Source organism: Aethina tumida, chromosome 3 (genome assembly GCF_024364675.1).
Source record: "Aethina tumida isolate Nest 87 chromosome 3, icAetTumi1.1, whole genome shotgun sequence".
NCBI classification, from domain to species: domain Eukaryota; kingdom Metazoa; phylum Arthropoda; class Insecta; order Coleoptera; family Nitidulidae; genus Aethina; species Aethina tumida.
The window spans coordinates 4,953,186-4,971,495 of NC_065437.1; the positions used below are offsets into that span (position 1 = coordinate 4,953,186).

The window sequence follows — 18,310 nt, forward strand, 5'->3', positions numbered from 1 at the left end:
ATTTATTGCAAGTGCGAGGGTGAATAGAGCCGTTCCCTGCCCATTTTATAAATCATATTTCTATTGTGAAACACCGCAAAGCGTTATAGAATAATTTGATTTAAAAACTGACATGGAAATTTTATCCAACGAATGTGAAGAGCTGAAAATATATGACAAGATATATTGCCCCGTTTTTTTTTGTAATAAAACGGTGCTTTTGTGCTTTTTGCGGTTTGTGGTTGGGTGCTAATTTTTGGCATTATATTCATTATGAAATTTGACATAATAAAATATCTGAACTGATTAAAATTTATACTTACCTTAGGTACTACTTAAACACTTCTTTCTAGAAAACTACTGATAATTATGCATACAACCATGCTACAACTACTACACAAACACAAAAAAACATGCACGTCTTCTACTGAAATTTATTATTTATTGGCTGAAACTTTCTGGGATGGGCTATTAAATTTCAAAAACTGAGTAAATTTACAATAATATTTATTTATACATATATTAATTATATGTACGTTATGTATATATATATTTATATAAGTTTAAATTCACAAGACAGAAATCCGAAGAATTAAATTAATAAAATCAAAAACATAATTTATATATATGTAGTTAGATTTAAAATAATAATAATTTATATTACAATAATCTCAAATTTCAAATTTACAAAATAATATTAAAAACAATTCGACTTCGTGAATGAACTTAGTGATTTTCTGTCAAACTTAGTACTTCCTATGTCTAAAATATTACACCACAGCACAATGAATTTACTATACTCTAATTTGAATTTATCCATATAGGTACAAGTACAGTTCAAGTAAAAGTTCGATAATCATGAGTAAATTTTAGTACATAGTCGATATTTAAAGCATTGTGTCGTACATAGGATGAAGATCAAACTTTTATATTAAATTTATATTTACAATTTTGAAATTTACGTTTTATTTTTAAGTTAGTTAGATCTTTAATTTTGATAAAAAGGTGAAAAAGTTTTTGCTACAAAATGAGTTAATCAGGAATCACATTTACCGAACTTCCACCCAAAGATCTAACACTGCAAGATTTCCCTAAAATTTAGAGTATAAATATCTCAAACGATCAAACAATCTAAATAGGGACGTAATTGTAATAATAATAATAATAATTTAATTATATAAACGTATGTGAGTATCAATTTTACATTAAGATAAGGCCTATTTAATTTGTTTAACCATTTTACATAGTCCCGACTTGATAATAAAATAATTAAATATTACGTATACTTCTTTTTGTAGCAGTGTTTTACGTATTTCGTTATTAATTATCACTTGCAGCCCAACAGGAAACGAATCCACTTGAGTTGCACATTTACCAATTTAATTAAAGTGTATACAAAATATCTCTCTTTTTTTTCTCAAAAATCAAAACTTAAATTCTGAATTTTAACATTGCTTAAATAGTAAATATTTTACAATGCTTTTTGATTCTGAGTATTATTTCTCCTCCTACATGGATAGACAACATTACTTCTAGCTTTGGCATGAAAGTGCATAATTTTAAGTATATCGTATATTTCATATCCTTTTTTTTTTTCTTTAACCGGAGATATTTACAAATTCTTACTTATAGTGTATCTTTTTTTAACCAAATATACATATACAATCGAAATATCTACATTTTTCAAGTAATCAAATTCTACGGTACACTTTCCGAATTACCCTGTCTTCCAAAACTACGACGAACAACAAGCAAAATTAGTACTCAACAACTTCTTTTATTTTTTTGAGGGGGAGGTTGGATTAATTGTTTAATTAATTTTAGAGCTTTTAATGTTGTGTGTTTGTTCGGTGTGTTGTGTAGTGTTAATTTTGCGGGTCCGTGGAGCTAGTTTCGAAAAACAAGTCATGAATATTTAAATAGTCTAATGGGTACAAGTTACCTGGAAGAAATTCTTATAAAGATTTAGAAAATATGTTCAAAAGATTCCACGTAACTTGCAATTTTTCACATGGCGACATACACATTTTAAAAACAAAATGCCAGTCACTGACCTTATTATTCCAGAGGGTCCTCAATTAAATTTTAATGACCACTAATGTTTAAAATATTTTAGTAGGTGTATATATAAAATATTTATACAAAAATTTTAACCGGTATAGTTTTTTTTTCTTTCACTAAATTGCGGCAGTCCAATATCTGCATCACTGAATTGCACATTGCACTGGCCTCTGTAATTTGAAGAGTTCTCCGAGTCCAAAAAACTTGCGCAACAATAATAAAATCAATAAAAAAAAATTCTATTTTATCTACAATACATAAATAAATATATAAAAATCGAAATATAACCGCGTCTCTTCACTTCGTAACTAATTATATCGACTTTAGTTATACACAAGGGACTTGTTGAGAGGTCATTGTGGTTGTAGGGGGGTGAATTTGGAGAGATTTCCTGCCGAAAGTTGGGCACGTCGCCTCCCATCGGACGGTAGCGATCCTCAGAGAGAGCAAATGCATCAAAAAATGACTAAAATATGATTTTAGGTACATGGGTTCCGTCTCCGACACCGGAGACCCTCTACTGCGGCGATCCCTGCGGACTGATGTCGTCGCCGCCGCCCTCTGAGCCGCCCTCGCCCTTGGTCTTGTTCTCCTTTTTCCACTTCATCCGACGGTTCTGGAACCAAATCTTGATCTGTCGCTCCGTCAGGCACAGCGCGTGCGCGATCTCGATCCTTCGCCGCCGCGTCAGGTACCGGTTGAAGTGGAACTCCTTCTCCAGCTCCAGCGTCTGGTACCTCGTGTAGGTCTGTCGGCCCCTTTTCCTCTCTGGAAACAAAACGAAACCGGATTAGTGTTTAGCTAATGTATTCGACGATCAAGTTAATTATTAATTTATATTCACGTTGGCATCTCGATTGGCAGGAAAGTTATTAAACAGTCCGCCAGCATTTTATTTTTCGTTTGTAATTGTTTGGATGCTCTGCTTGTTTTGCAGCTTATGATTAAATTGGGAACGGGTGGTCGGGCCGGGGCATTAATAAACGTCGAAATGGGCGAGCAGTTTAAAAATTCACTCGAATCCCAAAAGGTTTTTCACTTATCTAATTAACGATATTAGATTCGGATGCAGCCAGCGGTGATGAACGCGCCTCTACCCCGGACAAGACATGCAATTATTTTTACTCGACTCTTCTGAATTTGATTTATTCCAACACTGACGTGCGCCCCGATTAGTTCGATGCTTCTTTAATTAACGTGATGCTCGCCATGCCTTTTTTATTTCCTCTCCTTTTGGACTGTTTCTGATGCAAATCATATGTCAAATGTCAATGCTTAAAAAATAGACTTGAATTATGTAAATTTACACGCTGTAGTATAATTTCGCCAACACCCTCGTCCCTCAGCTTTGTCTAAGAACTTACAACACGTTTTTTAATTGCCCCGTTTTGGATTGGGGCAATTTAAATGGAATTCGAAATTAGTAGATTTTTTTATACGCGTTGTGATTACAAAAATTATTACCTGGACCCGACCAACAAAAAGAAGCGTCGACAAGGAACAAAAAAAAAAAAAAAAAAGAAAGGAAAGGTGGACGACGAACAAAAAGAACAATAATTATATACATCAGTCTTTGGGGAGGCTTACGACGCCAATCAAGAGCTGCTCTAGGCGGTCCGGGCCAGCATCTAAGATAATGAGTTTATAAATGTTGCATAAATCTTTCCTCGTCGATGACCGGACTCCGCGGCTGTTCGTTTCCTGCGAAATATCCAAGACGCACTCCACGCCACGTAATAATTACGATTAGTTCTGGTATAATAAGGTTCCTGTCGGGGAATGATTATGACGGATGGTCGGGAGATAAAAAGTGTTTCTTTCGAAATTTACATCTCAAAACCGTAACGAAATCGAACGAATGGCCGTACAATTAAAAACGAATCAGGAGGACGACCGAATTCCTTTCGAAATTGGATTGGTTCTAATTCAAGGTGAAAAAAGTTAAAATAATTTGTTATTAAACAGATATAATACTAGTTTTGTTATTTTATATAGTACTAGATGTTTATGGAAGTTGTACTACAGATAATTTAGTATATAGTACTCTAAAATTCTACAGTTTTTATAATACCATACATTTTCTGTATATTATATAATATTAAATAAAGTAATTAAGTCTTTGTTGATTTATTTTTATGCAGAGCTATATGTCTTTATTGATTTATGTAGTACTGTAGACTTTTATTCACATATTAGTGAAGAATATAATTACTAAATATTTTTGAAAATTTATGTAAATAATTCGACTTATATACTAGTGTAAATTTTTGTTAATATCTTTATATATAAAACTACAAAAATACTATATATAGAGTATTATATGACTATGTTGGTTTATGTAGTTTTGTACTATAGATCTTGGTTAATATTATAAAATATAGTACTATATAAATACTTCAATTTTTTTAATTTATATAGTACAATAATTCATTGTTGATTTATAGCATTACAGATCTTTTATGTTTGAAGAATATGTAGTAATAATTACTACATATTTTTGTTAATTTATTTAGTTTTGTTGACATATATATGGTACTGTATATTTTTGTTGAAATCTTTATATGTAAAACTACCAACATACTACAGTTTCTTTATTTTACAGAGTATTTTATGACTTTGTTGGTTTATGTAGTAGGTACTACAGATCTTTGTTAATATTTTAATATTTAGTATTATATAAATACTACAGTTTTTATTAATTTATATAGAACAATAATTCATTGTTGATTTTTATCATTACAGATCTTTTATGTTTGAAGAATATGTGGTAATAATTACTACATATTTTTGTTAATTTATGTAGTTTTGTTAACATATATAGGGTACTGTATATTTTTTTGAAATCTTTGTATATAAAACTACCAACATACTACAGTTTCTTTATTTTACAGTATTTTATAACTTTGTTGATTTATGTAGTAGGTACTAAGATCTTGGTTATTATTTTAATATCTAGTACTATATTAATATTACAATTTTTATTAATTTATATATTACAATAATTCATTGTTGATTTATAGTATTGTAGTTCTATTATCTTCGAAGAATATATAATTATATAATTATTATATAATTACTACATATTTTTGTTAATTTATGTAGTTTTGTTGCCATATATATGGTATTGTAAATTTTTGTTAATACCTTTATATATAAAACTATCAAATATTCTTTATTTTACAGACAATTATATGATTTTGATGGTTAATGTAGTAGGTACTACAGATCTTTATTAATATTTTAATATCTAGTACTATATAAATACTACAATTTTTATTAATTTTTATAATACAATAATTCATTGTTGATTTATAGCATTGTTGCATTTATCTTTGAAGAATAAATAGTATTACATAATTACTACAAATTTTTGTTATTTTATGTAGTTTTGTTGACATATATAAACTGTAAATTTTTATTAATACTTTTATATATAAAACTACCAAAATACTACAGTTTCTTTATTTTACAGAGTTTCATAAGATTTTGTTGATTTATGTAGTAGGTACTATAGATCTTGGATAATATTTTAATATATAAATTTTTGTTAATTTATGTAGAACATTCATTGTTGATTTATAGATATTAGTAGATATTTGTTGACATCTTAGGATATAATACTAGTTTTGTTATTTTATATAGTACTAGATCTTTATAGGTGTTGTACTGTGTGCAGATATTTTATTATACATATAAATACTCAAATTTTTGTTAATTTTTATAATTCTACTAATTTTTGCTGACAATTGCATATTATATAATATTAAATAAATAAAATAGCTCTTTATTGATTTATTCAGTACTGTATTCCTTTAATTATTATATGGGATTTACCTTTGTTAATTTATCCTATACTATATGTCTTTACTGATTTATGTAGTTCTGTAGATTTTTGTTAATATCTTAATCTATAAGACCACATAAATATTACAGTTTAGTTATTTTATAGAGTATTATTTGTCTCTATTGATCTATGTAGTAAGTACTACATTATTTAATTTATATAGTACTATATTTCATCATTAATTTGTATAGCACTGTGGACTTTTGTTAACTCAGGTTTATGTTAATATATAAAGAACTACATTTCTTTGTGAATTTATGTAGTATCTACTGTACATCTTGGTTAATATTTTAGTAAATATTGTAATTTTTTATGTAGTACTATATGTCTGTGTTGATTTATTTAGTAGATACTATGGATCTTTGTTAATAACAGGAAAAAAAAACATGTATTACAATTGAACAAGAACTAAAAAAAAATTAGCCATTCAATGATATCTGAAAATCAAAAATTGGTCGTGAAAAAACACAATTTTAAATCAAGGAAGTGTTATTATTATACGGGAATCTTTGATGAAAATGGATGACAAAAAGCCATTGAAAATTAAATAAATGATTTATTTGCATCCACACTGCTGATTTGCCTCCTGTCGCATTTTGGCAACACTTCCACAAATCCGATTAGAAAACTAATGAATGTTTACATTTAATGCATCGTTTACACATTTATTACCAAAGAAAAAAGCCACCTAACAAATGTTACTGCACTAATTGCAAATAAATGACAATGACAATACAAGCATCTCTTTGAAATTTATTTTCACATGTGAATAAATGAACTGGACCAAAAACAAACCGATACGACTTCATTAATTTAAACTAATTATGTACGTTGGTGCTTTATAAATAGACATTTTGAACTCGTTGTTTCGCCATCGGAACATCTGAACGTCGTTACGTCACCGGGAACCCGGTACCGTCGCTGAAATTCCGCATTTTTCCCAATCGCGCCCTCCGACAAAAACAATCTGTCCGCAACATTCGTCATAACGGCGTTGTTACGTTCCCCCCCGACGCATTAGGTAACTAGATATTTCGAAACACTCATATTTCCCGGCGACTTGATTAATATTGATTAGAGAACGGCGGTGGTGGAGGGTTTCGTTTCTGCACACATGTTGTTTTTTTCCTCTCCTCTTCCACATCTCCCGGAGTGTTCGTGTCGGAAGCGGCCATTCGTCTTCGTCACTTTCTTTCATGTCGTGCCTCCACCCTCTGCACGGTTCTCGCCCCCGGTCTGCGGAGCAGAAATAAGTTTCGGAGCAAAAACAATTATTTATTGATGTCGAAACATGTTTTCGAATTAAGGGGAGCAAAACTAAAGTAAGGCGATCAATTTTGCTGCAGTGTTGTGTGGTGAAATTATGGTAATGCTTGTAATGTTATAAATGGTGGTACGGTAGCTCCAGCTTGTACGTCGATGGTACGCGTTTAATAATTACAAAATGATAAATAATCTGGGCCGTATAAAGAGTTGACACCTGTCCTCCGAACGTGACCGCAAATTACCAACATCCGAATGCAATTTAACGAGTTCCAGACAATTTTCTGAATTGTCAATTAATTAATTTAATCTTCCGGTAATTGGCTTTCAAGACGTACGAAATAGAAGAAAGAATGAGCCGATTCCGTACCAATTATGCATCCAGTCGGGCGAGGAGGCTGCGAATGACACGACATGATGTGCCCGAATAATTACCAATTTAAGTTCCATTGTTTTTGTGCCAGTCAGTCTCGCCAAGGCACAAGAACTATTAAAATAATTAGGATATTCGAAGTGCTTCGAATTCCGGACGTGCTTGATCAATATTATTAGAAAATAATAGGTATACAGGGCAAAGAAAAACTCGTATGTTTTGTTCCATTTCGCATGCCATTAGCAGCAGCCCCTCTTAAAAGAGATATCACACCCATACAAAAGATCCGACACAGAAAAATTACGTTTTATTGTTACGCCGACGTACAATTGCATAATCTACGGAATAATGGGGCCCCCGTTCTTCCATTTTACGTTCCAGCATTCATTTGTTCTATTCAGTGAGTGCGGTGGTCCCCGGGGTTGAGGCCCGACGCTTAGACTGTGACGGCGTCGACGGTTGAGGTGCAGCGTTGTTGCACATTCGACCGTGGCTTTCTTTCGGCTGACGTCCAGTCAGCTCACACCGATATTTGACATGGGTTTAGAAGCGGAGCCGGGGCCCCCGTATCCATCTGATAAGTCGGCCGGAGAACGCGGGGTGGAACTACATGCATCGGAGGAGGCCATTAATCATGCATCCGGACAGCGTCTCTAATTAGAAGGAGCATGAGATCCGTCTAGGAGTATGGTGCGGGCCGCAACCATGATTGTTTGTAACGAATTTCTACTTGCCGTGGATTAAATCGGCACCAGACGAGGCCACATCAAAAATGCCGGTTTCTAATTACGAAACTTGAAAATTAACCGTTTACTTTACTTTATCATTATGGCGTTTTGTTTTACATTTTCGAGATTACTCACGTACGGTGTTTATTTAAACATTCGCGTGTTGTTCCATAACATTCCTTCGTATTCCTCTAAAGTCAAATTATAAAACATAATTAACAATATATTTTATTTAATTTTAGTTTACACAATATAGTTTGTTTATTATTACCCTATTTCACAACTTTTACTAAATGAACTTGAACAAATTGTTTAAAATGTTATTAAAAAGTTTCCTGTGCAAAACTTTCCAAGTTTATTTATCTCTATGTAATGTCTTACAACCTTAAAATAAATAAATAAAGTGTTTTTATTTAAGTTTTTTAATAAAAATTTGACTAAAAGAAAACTACACCTTTTTATTTCATTTTTTCCAGTCAAAAAGTCTTTTATCAGTTAATTATAATATTTATAATATATATTTTTTAATTAAACATTCAAGCATCTTAATTTGACTCATAGAAAGTAATTTTTAGCAATTTAAATATGATAAATTTTGTTAGCACAATTTAATGAATAATATATTATTATTAATTAATACATAAATACTTTTCCAGAGTAAGACACACATCGCACATTATACAAAATAAAATCGCATTAATTAAAATTCTGTACTGTTATAAATATTTCTGAATAGTAAATAATCAATTTTTTTTTTAAATATTGGGTTTTCCAGTATAAAATGAAATGTATGCATAAATTATTTTAATTTTTAAAAGCTAATGAATAATAATTACTTTTTTCATAAATATAATATTCATAATAATTAACATTACTATTAATTAATTTTAACTAATCTATATTTGAATATTAAATAATCATTTTTTTTTTTAATTTAAATTGTTAATAATACGACTCGATGGAAATTATTATTTTAATATTAACAATTTTTAAATATGAAAATAATGAATTTTTAACATCAAATAATAATGTTATTACTTAATTAATCATATTTTTAAAGAAAAATTATATAAGAAATTAAGAATTATTTTTTTATTAATTTTTAAACATAATATTTAATTAAAACAATTCAAATTTTAATTTTTTTACATTTAAATAATTATATATAATTTTTTAATTTAATATTTCTAATATTATAAACTTAAATTAAATATTTTATTATTTTTTATATTAAATTGTTTTTTATTAATTTTTATATATACTTCTTTTTTAAATTTAAATCTTTATTTTTAATTTTTTTATTTAATATTTCGAATATTATAAATTTAAATTAACTATATTACTATATTTTATTATTTTTTAAAATTTAAATGATTATATTTAATTTTTAAATTTTATATCTTAAATATTATAAATTTAAATTAAATATTTTATTATTTTTAGAATTAAATTTTCTATTAAGTTCATGTATTTATTTTTTTAAATTTAAATGGCTTTTTATTTTTTATTTTTATTTAATATTATTTTATTTTTAATTTAATATTTCAAATATAAATTTAAATTAAGTATTTTATTATTTTTTAAACTAAATTGTTTTTTATTAGTTCTTTAAACATAATATTTCAAATAACACAAATTTTAATTAAATATTTTATTTTTTTAAATTTTAAATGATTATTTTTAATTTTTTTATTTAATATTTCAAATATTATAAATTTAAATTAACTATTTTATTATTTTTTAAATTAAATTGCTTTTTATTAATTCTTTAAACATAATGTTTCAAATAACACAAATTTTAATTAAATATTTTACTACTTTTTTACAATTTAAATGGTTATATTTAATTTTTTTATTTAATATTTCAAATATTATATTTTTTTTTTAATTGAAATTGTTGTTTTTAATTTTTTAAGTTAATGATTCAAATATTAAATTGTTTTTTATTAATTCTTTAAACATAATATTTCAAATAATACAAATTTTAATTAAATATTTCAAATAATATAAATTTAAACTAAATATTTTATTATTCTTCCTATTAAATTGGTTTTTATTAATTTTTTAAATTTATTTATTTATAATTTTTTAAATTTAATATTTAAATTATAAATATTTTATTATTATAGTTTTTTATTTAAATAGTTATTTTTATGTGAAATACACAATTATATGGTTCAATTAATAAAATAATTGTATATATAATTAATTTAATTTTACTAAATAAAATTTTAATGTTATCAATTTCTTTTTTGTGATTAATTGTTGTCGACAAATAAATGCAATAATTAATATTATTATTATTATTTAATTAAACATGTTTTTTATAACATATATATTCGAAATACAATCTTATGTAACATAATTAAATAAATTGGTTTATGTAAAAACGTTTAAATTGCAAATAATCTAATTTGTAATTTAAATGTAAGATGACTGAATACCTTAATGATTTTAATTTATAATTAAACTACTGAATTGACATTGTTAAACCATTAATTATATACACAAATGTATAATATAAATAATAAAATAATTGTTACAATATGGCTGTCGAATATATTTTAAATATAAAATATTAGTTGTAAAATGTGTAAAAAATTTTAAATTTATTTTTTAATTTATGTGTTTTCTTGTGGTAAAGTTAAAAGAAATTTATATCTTAATTATATTAATTATTATGTAATAATTTAAAAAATTAATGAATAATGAATAAATTTTGTCGTCAAATAATTATTAACAATGATAAATTATTATTATTTTGTTGTTAATTAATTTTAATTTATTAATTCAGTACCAACGGTCATTACTTTATCATCCCAATTTCTCAATAACTGAAACTGAGATCTTGGTATTTCACATTCTGATTATAATGGCAATAAATCATTAAAACACCTCATTAAACAAATAAATTCAAGTCGCAGTTGCCGACGGATTCCGTTACGTTCCGCGACGGCAGAAATGCATTTCCCCATTTTTGCCGTGGCAATTTTCTCAGGCACTAACTTTTTTATCCAAACCGATAAATCATTCGACGTGGGCATGTGCGATTTTTTTATTTTCCTCGGCGCGACCTTAAACAATTATCATAATTACGCTTAGCATGCATACTGCAATCCCGGGTGTCGTGATAAATCAATAGGATATATAAAAATGTTCAATCTTAAAAAATGTGTTGGTCATTTGTAAACAAATATTAATAATATTAAATTAAATAAATCCTTGTCACGCCACGTTTCATAAACAATTATGGTCGCGGTAAATTGTGCAATGTGGTGTGAGATTACTTGCCGCAAATTAATTACAACAGCTATAACAAATATAAAAGTAACGTTCCCACATAAATTTGCCTTCCTAAACGACCCATTGCCCAACGTTTTCGAATATTTTTGATGTGCTTATCTCGGAGGCTGGATCAGGTGCTAGAAATGCCAATTTCATGGCTACTGGCACAAGATGAAGACGACTGAAAGCTCATCCAATATTAGCAACGTTCTATTCCAATATTTGGAAGATATAATTTGATGATTTAAACAACAATATGTCAGTAAAACTTTACCATAAACCACAAAGACTTCACTTGAAAGGAGATTGAGTCAATTTAACGTTTAAAAAGTCTTCCAATATCAGCAACAATCCTCTTTCAGTACTTTCATCAAGTTGAGTCAGAAAGACTACTTTTTGAAGGCCTCTACCGAATCTCATAAAAATAACTGACCAAAATGTAATTAACTTAATTATTCTCAATTGTTTATTTTAGTACCAGTTGTGGTACTCCTCCATTATTAGTAATATTCTCTTCCAGTACTCTCGTTAATTATTTATATCCAATTGTTGAAATAAGAAACAATATGTCAGGAAAACTTTACGTTTACAAAGACTTAGTTCATTTGAAAGGAGTTCAGTCAATTTAAAAAGTTTTCCAATATCAGCAACAATCTTCTTCCAGTACTTTCATCATATTGAGTCAGGAAGACTACTTTTTGGGGGCCTCTACCGAGTCCCATAAAAATAACTAACCAAAATGTAATTAACTTAATTATTCTCAATTGTTTATTTTAGTACCAGTTGTGGTACTCCTCCATTATTAGTAATATTCTCTTCCAGAACTCTCATCAATTATTTTTGTCCAATTGTTGAAATAAGGAACAATATATCAGTAAAATTTTACGTTTACAAAGACTTAGTTCATTTGAAAGGAGTTCAGTCAATTTAACGTTTAAAGTCTTCCAATATCAGCAACAATCCTCTACCAGTAATTTCATCAAGTTGAGTCAGAAAGACTACTTTTTGGAGGCCTCTACTGAATCCCATAAAAATAACTAAACAAAATATAATTAACCTAATTATTCTGAATTGTTTATTTTAGTATCAGTTGTGGTACTCCTCCATTATTAGTAATATTCTCTCCCAGTGCTCTCATCAATTATTTTTGTCCAATTGTTGAAATAAGTAACAATATGTCAGGAAAACTTTACGTTTACAAAGACTTAGTTCATTTGAAAGGAGTTCAGTCAATTTAACGTTTAAAAAGTCTTCCAACATCAGCAACAATCCTCTTCCAGTACTTTCATCAAGTTGAGTCAGAAAAACTACTTTTTGGAGGCCTCTACCGAATCCCATAAAAATAACTAGTCAAAATGAAATTAACCTAAGTACTCTCAATTATTTATTTTAGTACCAGTTGTGGTACTCCATTATTAGTAATATTCTCTTCCAGTACTTTCATAAATTATTTTTATCAAATTGTTGAAAAAAGGAACAATATGTCAGTAAAATTATACGTTTACAAAGACTTAGTTCATTTGAAAGGAGTTCAGTCAATTTAACCTTTAAAAAGTCTTCCAATATCAGCAACAATCCTCTTCCAGTACTTTCCTCAAGTTGAGTCAGAAAGACTACTTTTTGGAGGCCTCTACTGAATCCAATAAAAATAACTAACGAAAATGATATTAACCTAAGTACTATTAATTGTTTCTTTTAGTACCAGTTGTGGTACTTCCCCATTATTAGTAATATTATCCTCCAGTGATTTTATCAATTATTTTTATCAAATTAATGAAATAAAGAACATAAAGTTAGAAATAAAAATGAGGAATCTATGACTGATAAAGACATTTTTAGAGGCCCCCACCGCCACCCATAAAAAAGCCTCAAACCACAAACAATTATTATCAAGTTAACCGATGCACTCTCAATTGTTTATTTTATTACCATTTGATTCGTTACACACGCACTCACATCGGTTCAGCGGGACGTAATTTATGGTCGGTCCGATGCCATGTTTACAGTTGTAAAATTTTATGGGCTCTCTTAAGTACTGCCATGACAACAGTGATTTATGTCTTCATTTCGCGCATCCATTTTTATTCATCGACTATTGTCGGTGATTAATTGCAATTGATCTTAAGTAATTACATCAATCGTAAGACCACGAAAAGACCTCGTTAAAGCCGAGAGGAAAAGAAGGCAGTGGTAACAAGTTGGTAAGGATATTAAAGCAGTGCGATTAAGCTAATAGAGCTAGAATTTACATCTGTTGGCAACCATAAGCACAGTAATAACAATATAACCGCCAACGGTGTATATAGGCTACTTGTTGAGCGGAATTTATGGAGACCGAGGATGCTATTCGGGACCCGTTCGTGCCCTTCCGACGTTGCCGACGCCATTAAATAAGCATTCCAGTGATATATTGTGACGGCAGGAGATTTGATAGTGAATGTAAATTATTTAACCCTTTTCATGGGGTAATTATTATTAGGTTAAGCGACGACGCACTCTCGATTGTTTATTTTATTATCTTTTCATTCCCTCAGCACTCGTATGACCACGGCTGATCAAATTTATGACCGGCAACTTTACACGACAATTTTATTTAGTTTATACTGTTTAAAATTCAATGAAACTCCACTAAAGTAACTTACAAATTAAGTTTGGGGCTCAAAATTTGTGCAACCAGGGATAATGCCGCCATAAAACCACAGGACATTTTATTACCAGTGCTTTAGCTTGTCACTTTGAGGCCACCTGCCAAGATAACAGTTTTAAATTGTTCTGCAATTTGCATCTTTTTTATTTTACCATCCTACTAATGTAATTGTGACTCAGTAAGTCATACAACCATTGCCAGGGCACGGCAACGTCTTCACCCAATTAATAACCCTCATTACAACTAAAACGACAGACAATACATCAAAAACCAACAGAAATATTTTAGGGACCACCCCCCGGGGTACGGGAATTGAGACATTATGTAAAATTGAATCAGATTTTCTGCAGAAAACCCATAAATCCAAATAAATGTCGACTTTTATAAAGGCGGCAAGGTCGGAACACCTTTTCGAGAAAAATTTCGTTTGCATTATGTAATTGTTACCTACGGCCGTGACGCATTTGCATAACTAAAAAATACGCCGAACAACAGTCATGACGTCTACGAACTACTCTGGTTAATGCGTTGTTATTTATCTAACGATAGTGGGATGTCAAAGAGGATAATGACTCTTTTTGGCTTTAGTATCTTAATCTAATTCAGTAGTTAGTTTATGGTAATTCGATTAGGTGTAATTAAACGGCGAGGTAAATGAGATAAGTAAGAAAATCGTGAACATTGTACCACGGCGAGGTAATTAATTTATTCGTTCGTGCCTCAGACTTACCAAATTGACTTCTCATCCAAGGATAGAGCGGACTAGGTAACGCCGAGGCGTTGTTGTTTGGAGGTTGTTGGCCTTGCGGCTGCTGCTGCAGGGGAGGTTGCTGATGCGGCGCAGCCTGCTGATGCATGTTGTTGTGCTGGCCGCCGTACATCATTTGCTGGTGGTGCTGCTGCTGGTGCTGGGGATGTTGCTCCTGCATGTGGTGCCCCATGTGGTGGTTGTTCATGGTCTGGGAGTCGAGGGGCGGACTGCCGGTCGGTCCCAAAACCCCGTTCTGCGTCACCGCCGCCGCCTGCAGCTTGCAGCTGGCGTACACGACGGGTGTTTGGTGTCCGTTGGGGGCGGTGCCGCCCATGTGCATGCTGTTGGGGCTGTCGGGCCGGTAGCCCTGGCCCTCCATTTGGGGTTGTTGGGCGCCGTAGTAGCCGGCGTTTCTGATGTCCATGCGGTCGTAGGGGGGGAATCGGGGGTAAGGGGCCATGCCCTGGGGCGGCTGGCCTGCAGCCGGGGGACCACCATAGTGGTGCGGGGGTACGCCCTGTCGCAGGCCCACCACGGATGGGTCTCCGGCGCAGGGGTTTGGGTCCGTTTGGACGGCTCCGCCGCCTTGTGGCACTTGCACGGCCGCTCCATAGTGCTGCTGATGGTGTTCCGCTGACACTACACCACCATTTCGCATGTCCGGCATATAATTCGCGAAGTATGAACTCATGCTAATTACTTTATTCTTGGGTTTAGATCACAGCAGCAATTCCTACACTGAGTTTTACACGAAATGAACACTTTTAACTACAGACGCATTCTAACATCTGATCACCTGGGCACAGTACACACTAAATTCCGTCACTTGGCTGAAGTGAATTGTTCCGCAGTCAGGCCGAAGTCGATTGCTTTTCCATCCAACGTAAAATAAGAGGAATCATATGATCCTGAAACAAAAAACTATTGTCAACATTCTGCGTGGACCACCAATTAAGCCGAATTAGGTTCATTTCGGCTGGACGCCAGTTAACTAGCTCTGTTGCAACAATATTCATTGAAACCCAACAAGCAAATGAGCTCCGATATGTACACACATAAGTAAAGCCTCTAAACAGAAATGACTAACATATGTAAAACTTTAGTCTAATAGTCAATTTAAGTTACACGCTTCATATAAACATGTGTCCGCGAAATGACACACTTGCATCCAGTTAACCATGGCATTTCCTAAATTAAGGAACCAATCCCAGGAATTTTGGGTCTTTTGATTCGGAAATGGGTCTTGGGCACTAACAAGAGGAACACACATATAGACCTCATTTATCAAGTTTAGGTTTCAAACAAATCCATCTTTGTGTTACACCTAATAACTTATTTTTAGTTTTTGAAGTATCACAAATACGTTAACAGTAGTTAAAATGATGAGCTTTCGTAGCTTTTACCTTGTTGGAAATGGTGCACAGCACTGAAGCAATAAAACATTTTTGATACGGTTTTGTGAATTATACTAAAAACCAGCCACACTTTATAGACAGAAATCTAAAATAAAAATTCTTCTCTACTTTGATCTAAATATAATTTCTGTAGTAAATGAATTAATTTGACTCCCAAGAATTAATGGCGACTGCTTTTTGTTGACACCTAATTTTTTTCGGGCCACTTTGTAACATTACCCTTGTTATATTTATAAAGAATGTACGTGGCAAAATAAAAAGCAATAAGCAGTTGCAAAATTGTCGACTTTTATTACCTTGTATTTTTTGCAAGTGGTTACATAAATAATATTAAAATTTCTTGTTTTATATCAACATAATGGCCATGTGAATGTGTGAACTTTTCGTAGAACACAATAAAAATACCACTTGTTTATTGAAACAAGCGTCGTGTCCCATGATGTATCATGTCCTCAACATGTCCACTTTTTTCTATTCGTTTGCAATTACTGCTGCGTCTTCAATGTCAGACGTTACAACAACTTAAAGTTTGACCTTAAATAATACCTCAAGTGCATGTGCATCAAGACCTACCCCTATCATTGGTGGTACCAAAGTGAGGAAGTACTAAATTACCACACCGTTAACTGTTAACCGATTACTCACACCCGACATAAATTACTTTAAACAATTTTACAACCCATCAACGTTTTTTTTTGGACTGCACATAATTGCAACAAATTAAATTAATTAAACCCGAAGTAATTGGTTATTATAACGCAATTTCCGTCACAGCGTATTGCTTTTGTAACGTGCGGTGCGTTTTCCTGTCCCGTACCGAAGAGTGAACATCTGAGGAATTCCGAAATAATGGTGGTAACAAACAAATATTCTAATTAGCCGTAATTAGCCCGCCACAAATTCCGCCTTGGACTTGCTGATTGCGTGCAATTTACAACAACAAAAAAAAATTAGCCACAATGGGCTTATGTATGTATTATTTATGGTTGCGAAATAAAAATGTCTTGTGGAGCTAAGTTATGTAGGAGATTATGTGATAAGTCGATCACGTTAGTAAACAAGACGTTTCTGTCGAAGATAAGGACTGCTTTGAAATTTAATTTATTAATCTGAACTTTGGCCCGAGTCATTTTGAAGTGATACTCGATTCCCAGTAGTAACATATGAGTCAGATTGATAACCTGACATCAGAAAAAGCGAAGATAAGGATAAGGTGATGAGACTGTGGGTCTAAGTAAGCTTCTTAACATCTTTGTTAAGTTGCCCACTCACATTTTCGTGGATTAAATCACGTCTAGACTGTTCCTGGTAAACCTCAAAACGGAGGAAAATGTGTAAATGTAATAAACAAGCGGCCATAATTCATCCTACGGGCAATAAAAACCAAGAACGCGGTGACTCAGCCATCAAAAACCAAAAGAAGAAAAAAACCAGTTGACATACGTGACATGTCCAGAACACGTGTATCAAGTTTATGGAGAAAACAAAGTGGTTATGTGTATACGTTAACTAGGTGTACATATTTTGGCGTTGCGGAGACGGTGCACGGTTTAATGGGGTCGGGTCAGAAGTCGTTTCTGGCTTCGTACGACCGGACCGGTCGGCCCGATCTAAACGAGATCCATTCTAGGAAGGTAACGGCACACAAAGAAGAAATTCCTTACAAGAGACAGGATTCCGTATATAGACGCATCACATGTAAATGCACCGGAGAGAGATTGTAGGAAAAAACGGGTTGGGTAATAGGTTTCCATGTGATAATTACAATGGAAGCCAGAAAACCGGTAGTTTTTTGTACGTACATCAGTATTTTTAATAAAAGCGTGCTTTTTACATCTGTAGGTGATAAATTAATGTTTTTTGCTGCGACCGAGGAGCAATTCCCATTAAATCCAACGTGGCCCACAATAATGAAGAGCACACAAAAACTAATTAATAAGAATGACAGTGGTACGTGTATGAAT

At 31.6% G+C, this 18,310-nt stretch overlaps 1 protein-coding gene across 1 annotated transcript in view; it reads right to left on the bottom strand.

The window, feature by feature from the left end:
• Positions 1 to 469: 469 nt before the first annotated feature.
• LOC109597273 (homeotic protein antennapedia) overlaps positions 470 to 18,310 on the bottom strand; it is a 50,239-nt gene continuing 32,398 nt past the window's right edge. The window contains exons 2-3 of the mRNA XM_049965489.1: positions 14,911 to 15,839; positions 470 to 2,808 (exon numbers count right to left, since the gene is read on the bottom strand). Coding sequence (XP_049821446.1) covers positions 2,558 to 2,808; positions 14,911 to 15,622 — 963 coding nt within the window. The 5' untranslated portion in view covers positions 15,623 to 15,839 and the 3' untranslated portion in view covers positions 470 to 2,557. The remainder of the gene's footprint in view (positions 2,809 to 14,910; positions 15,840 to 18,310) is intronic.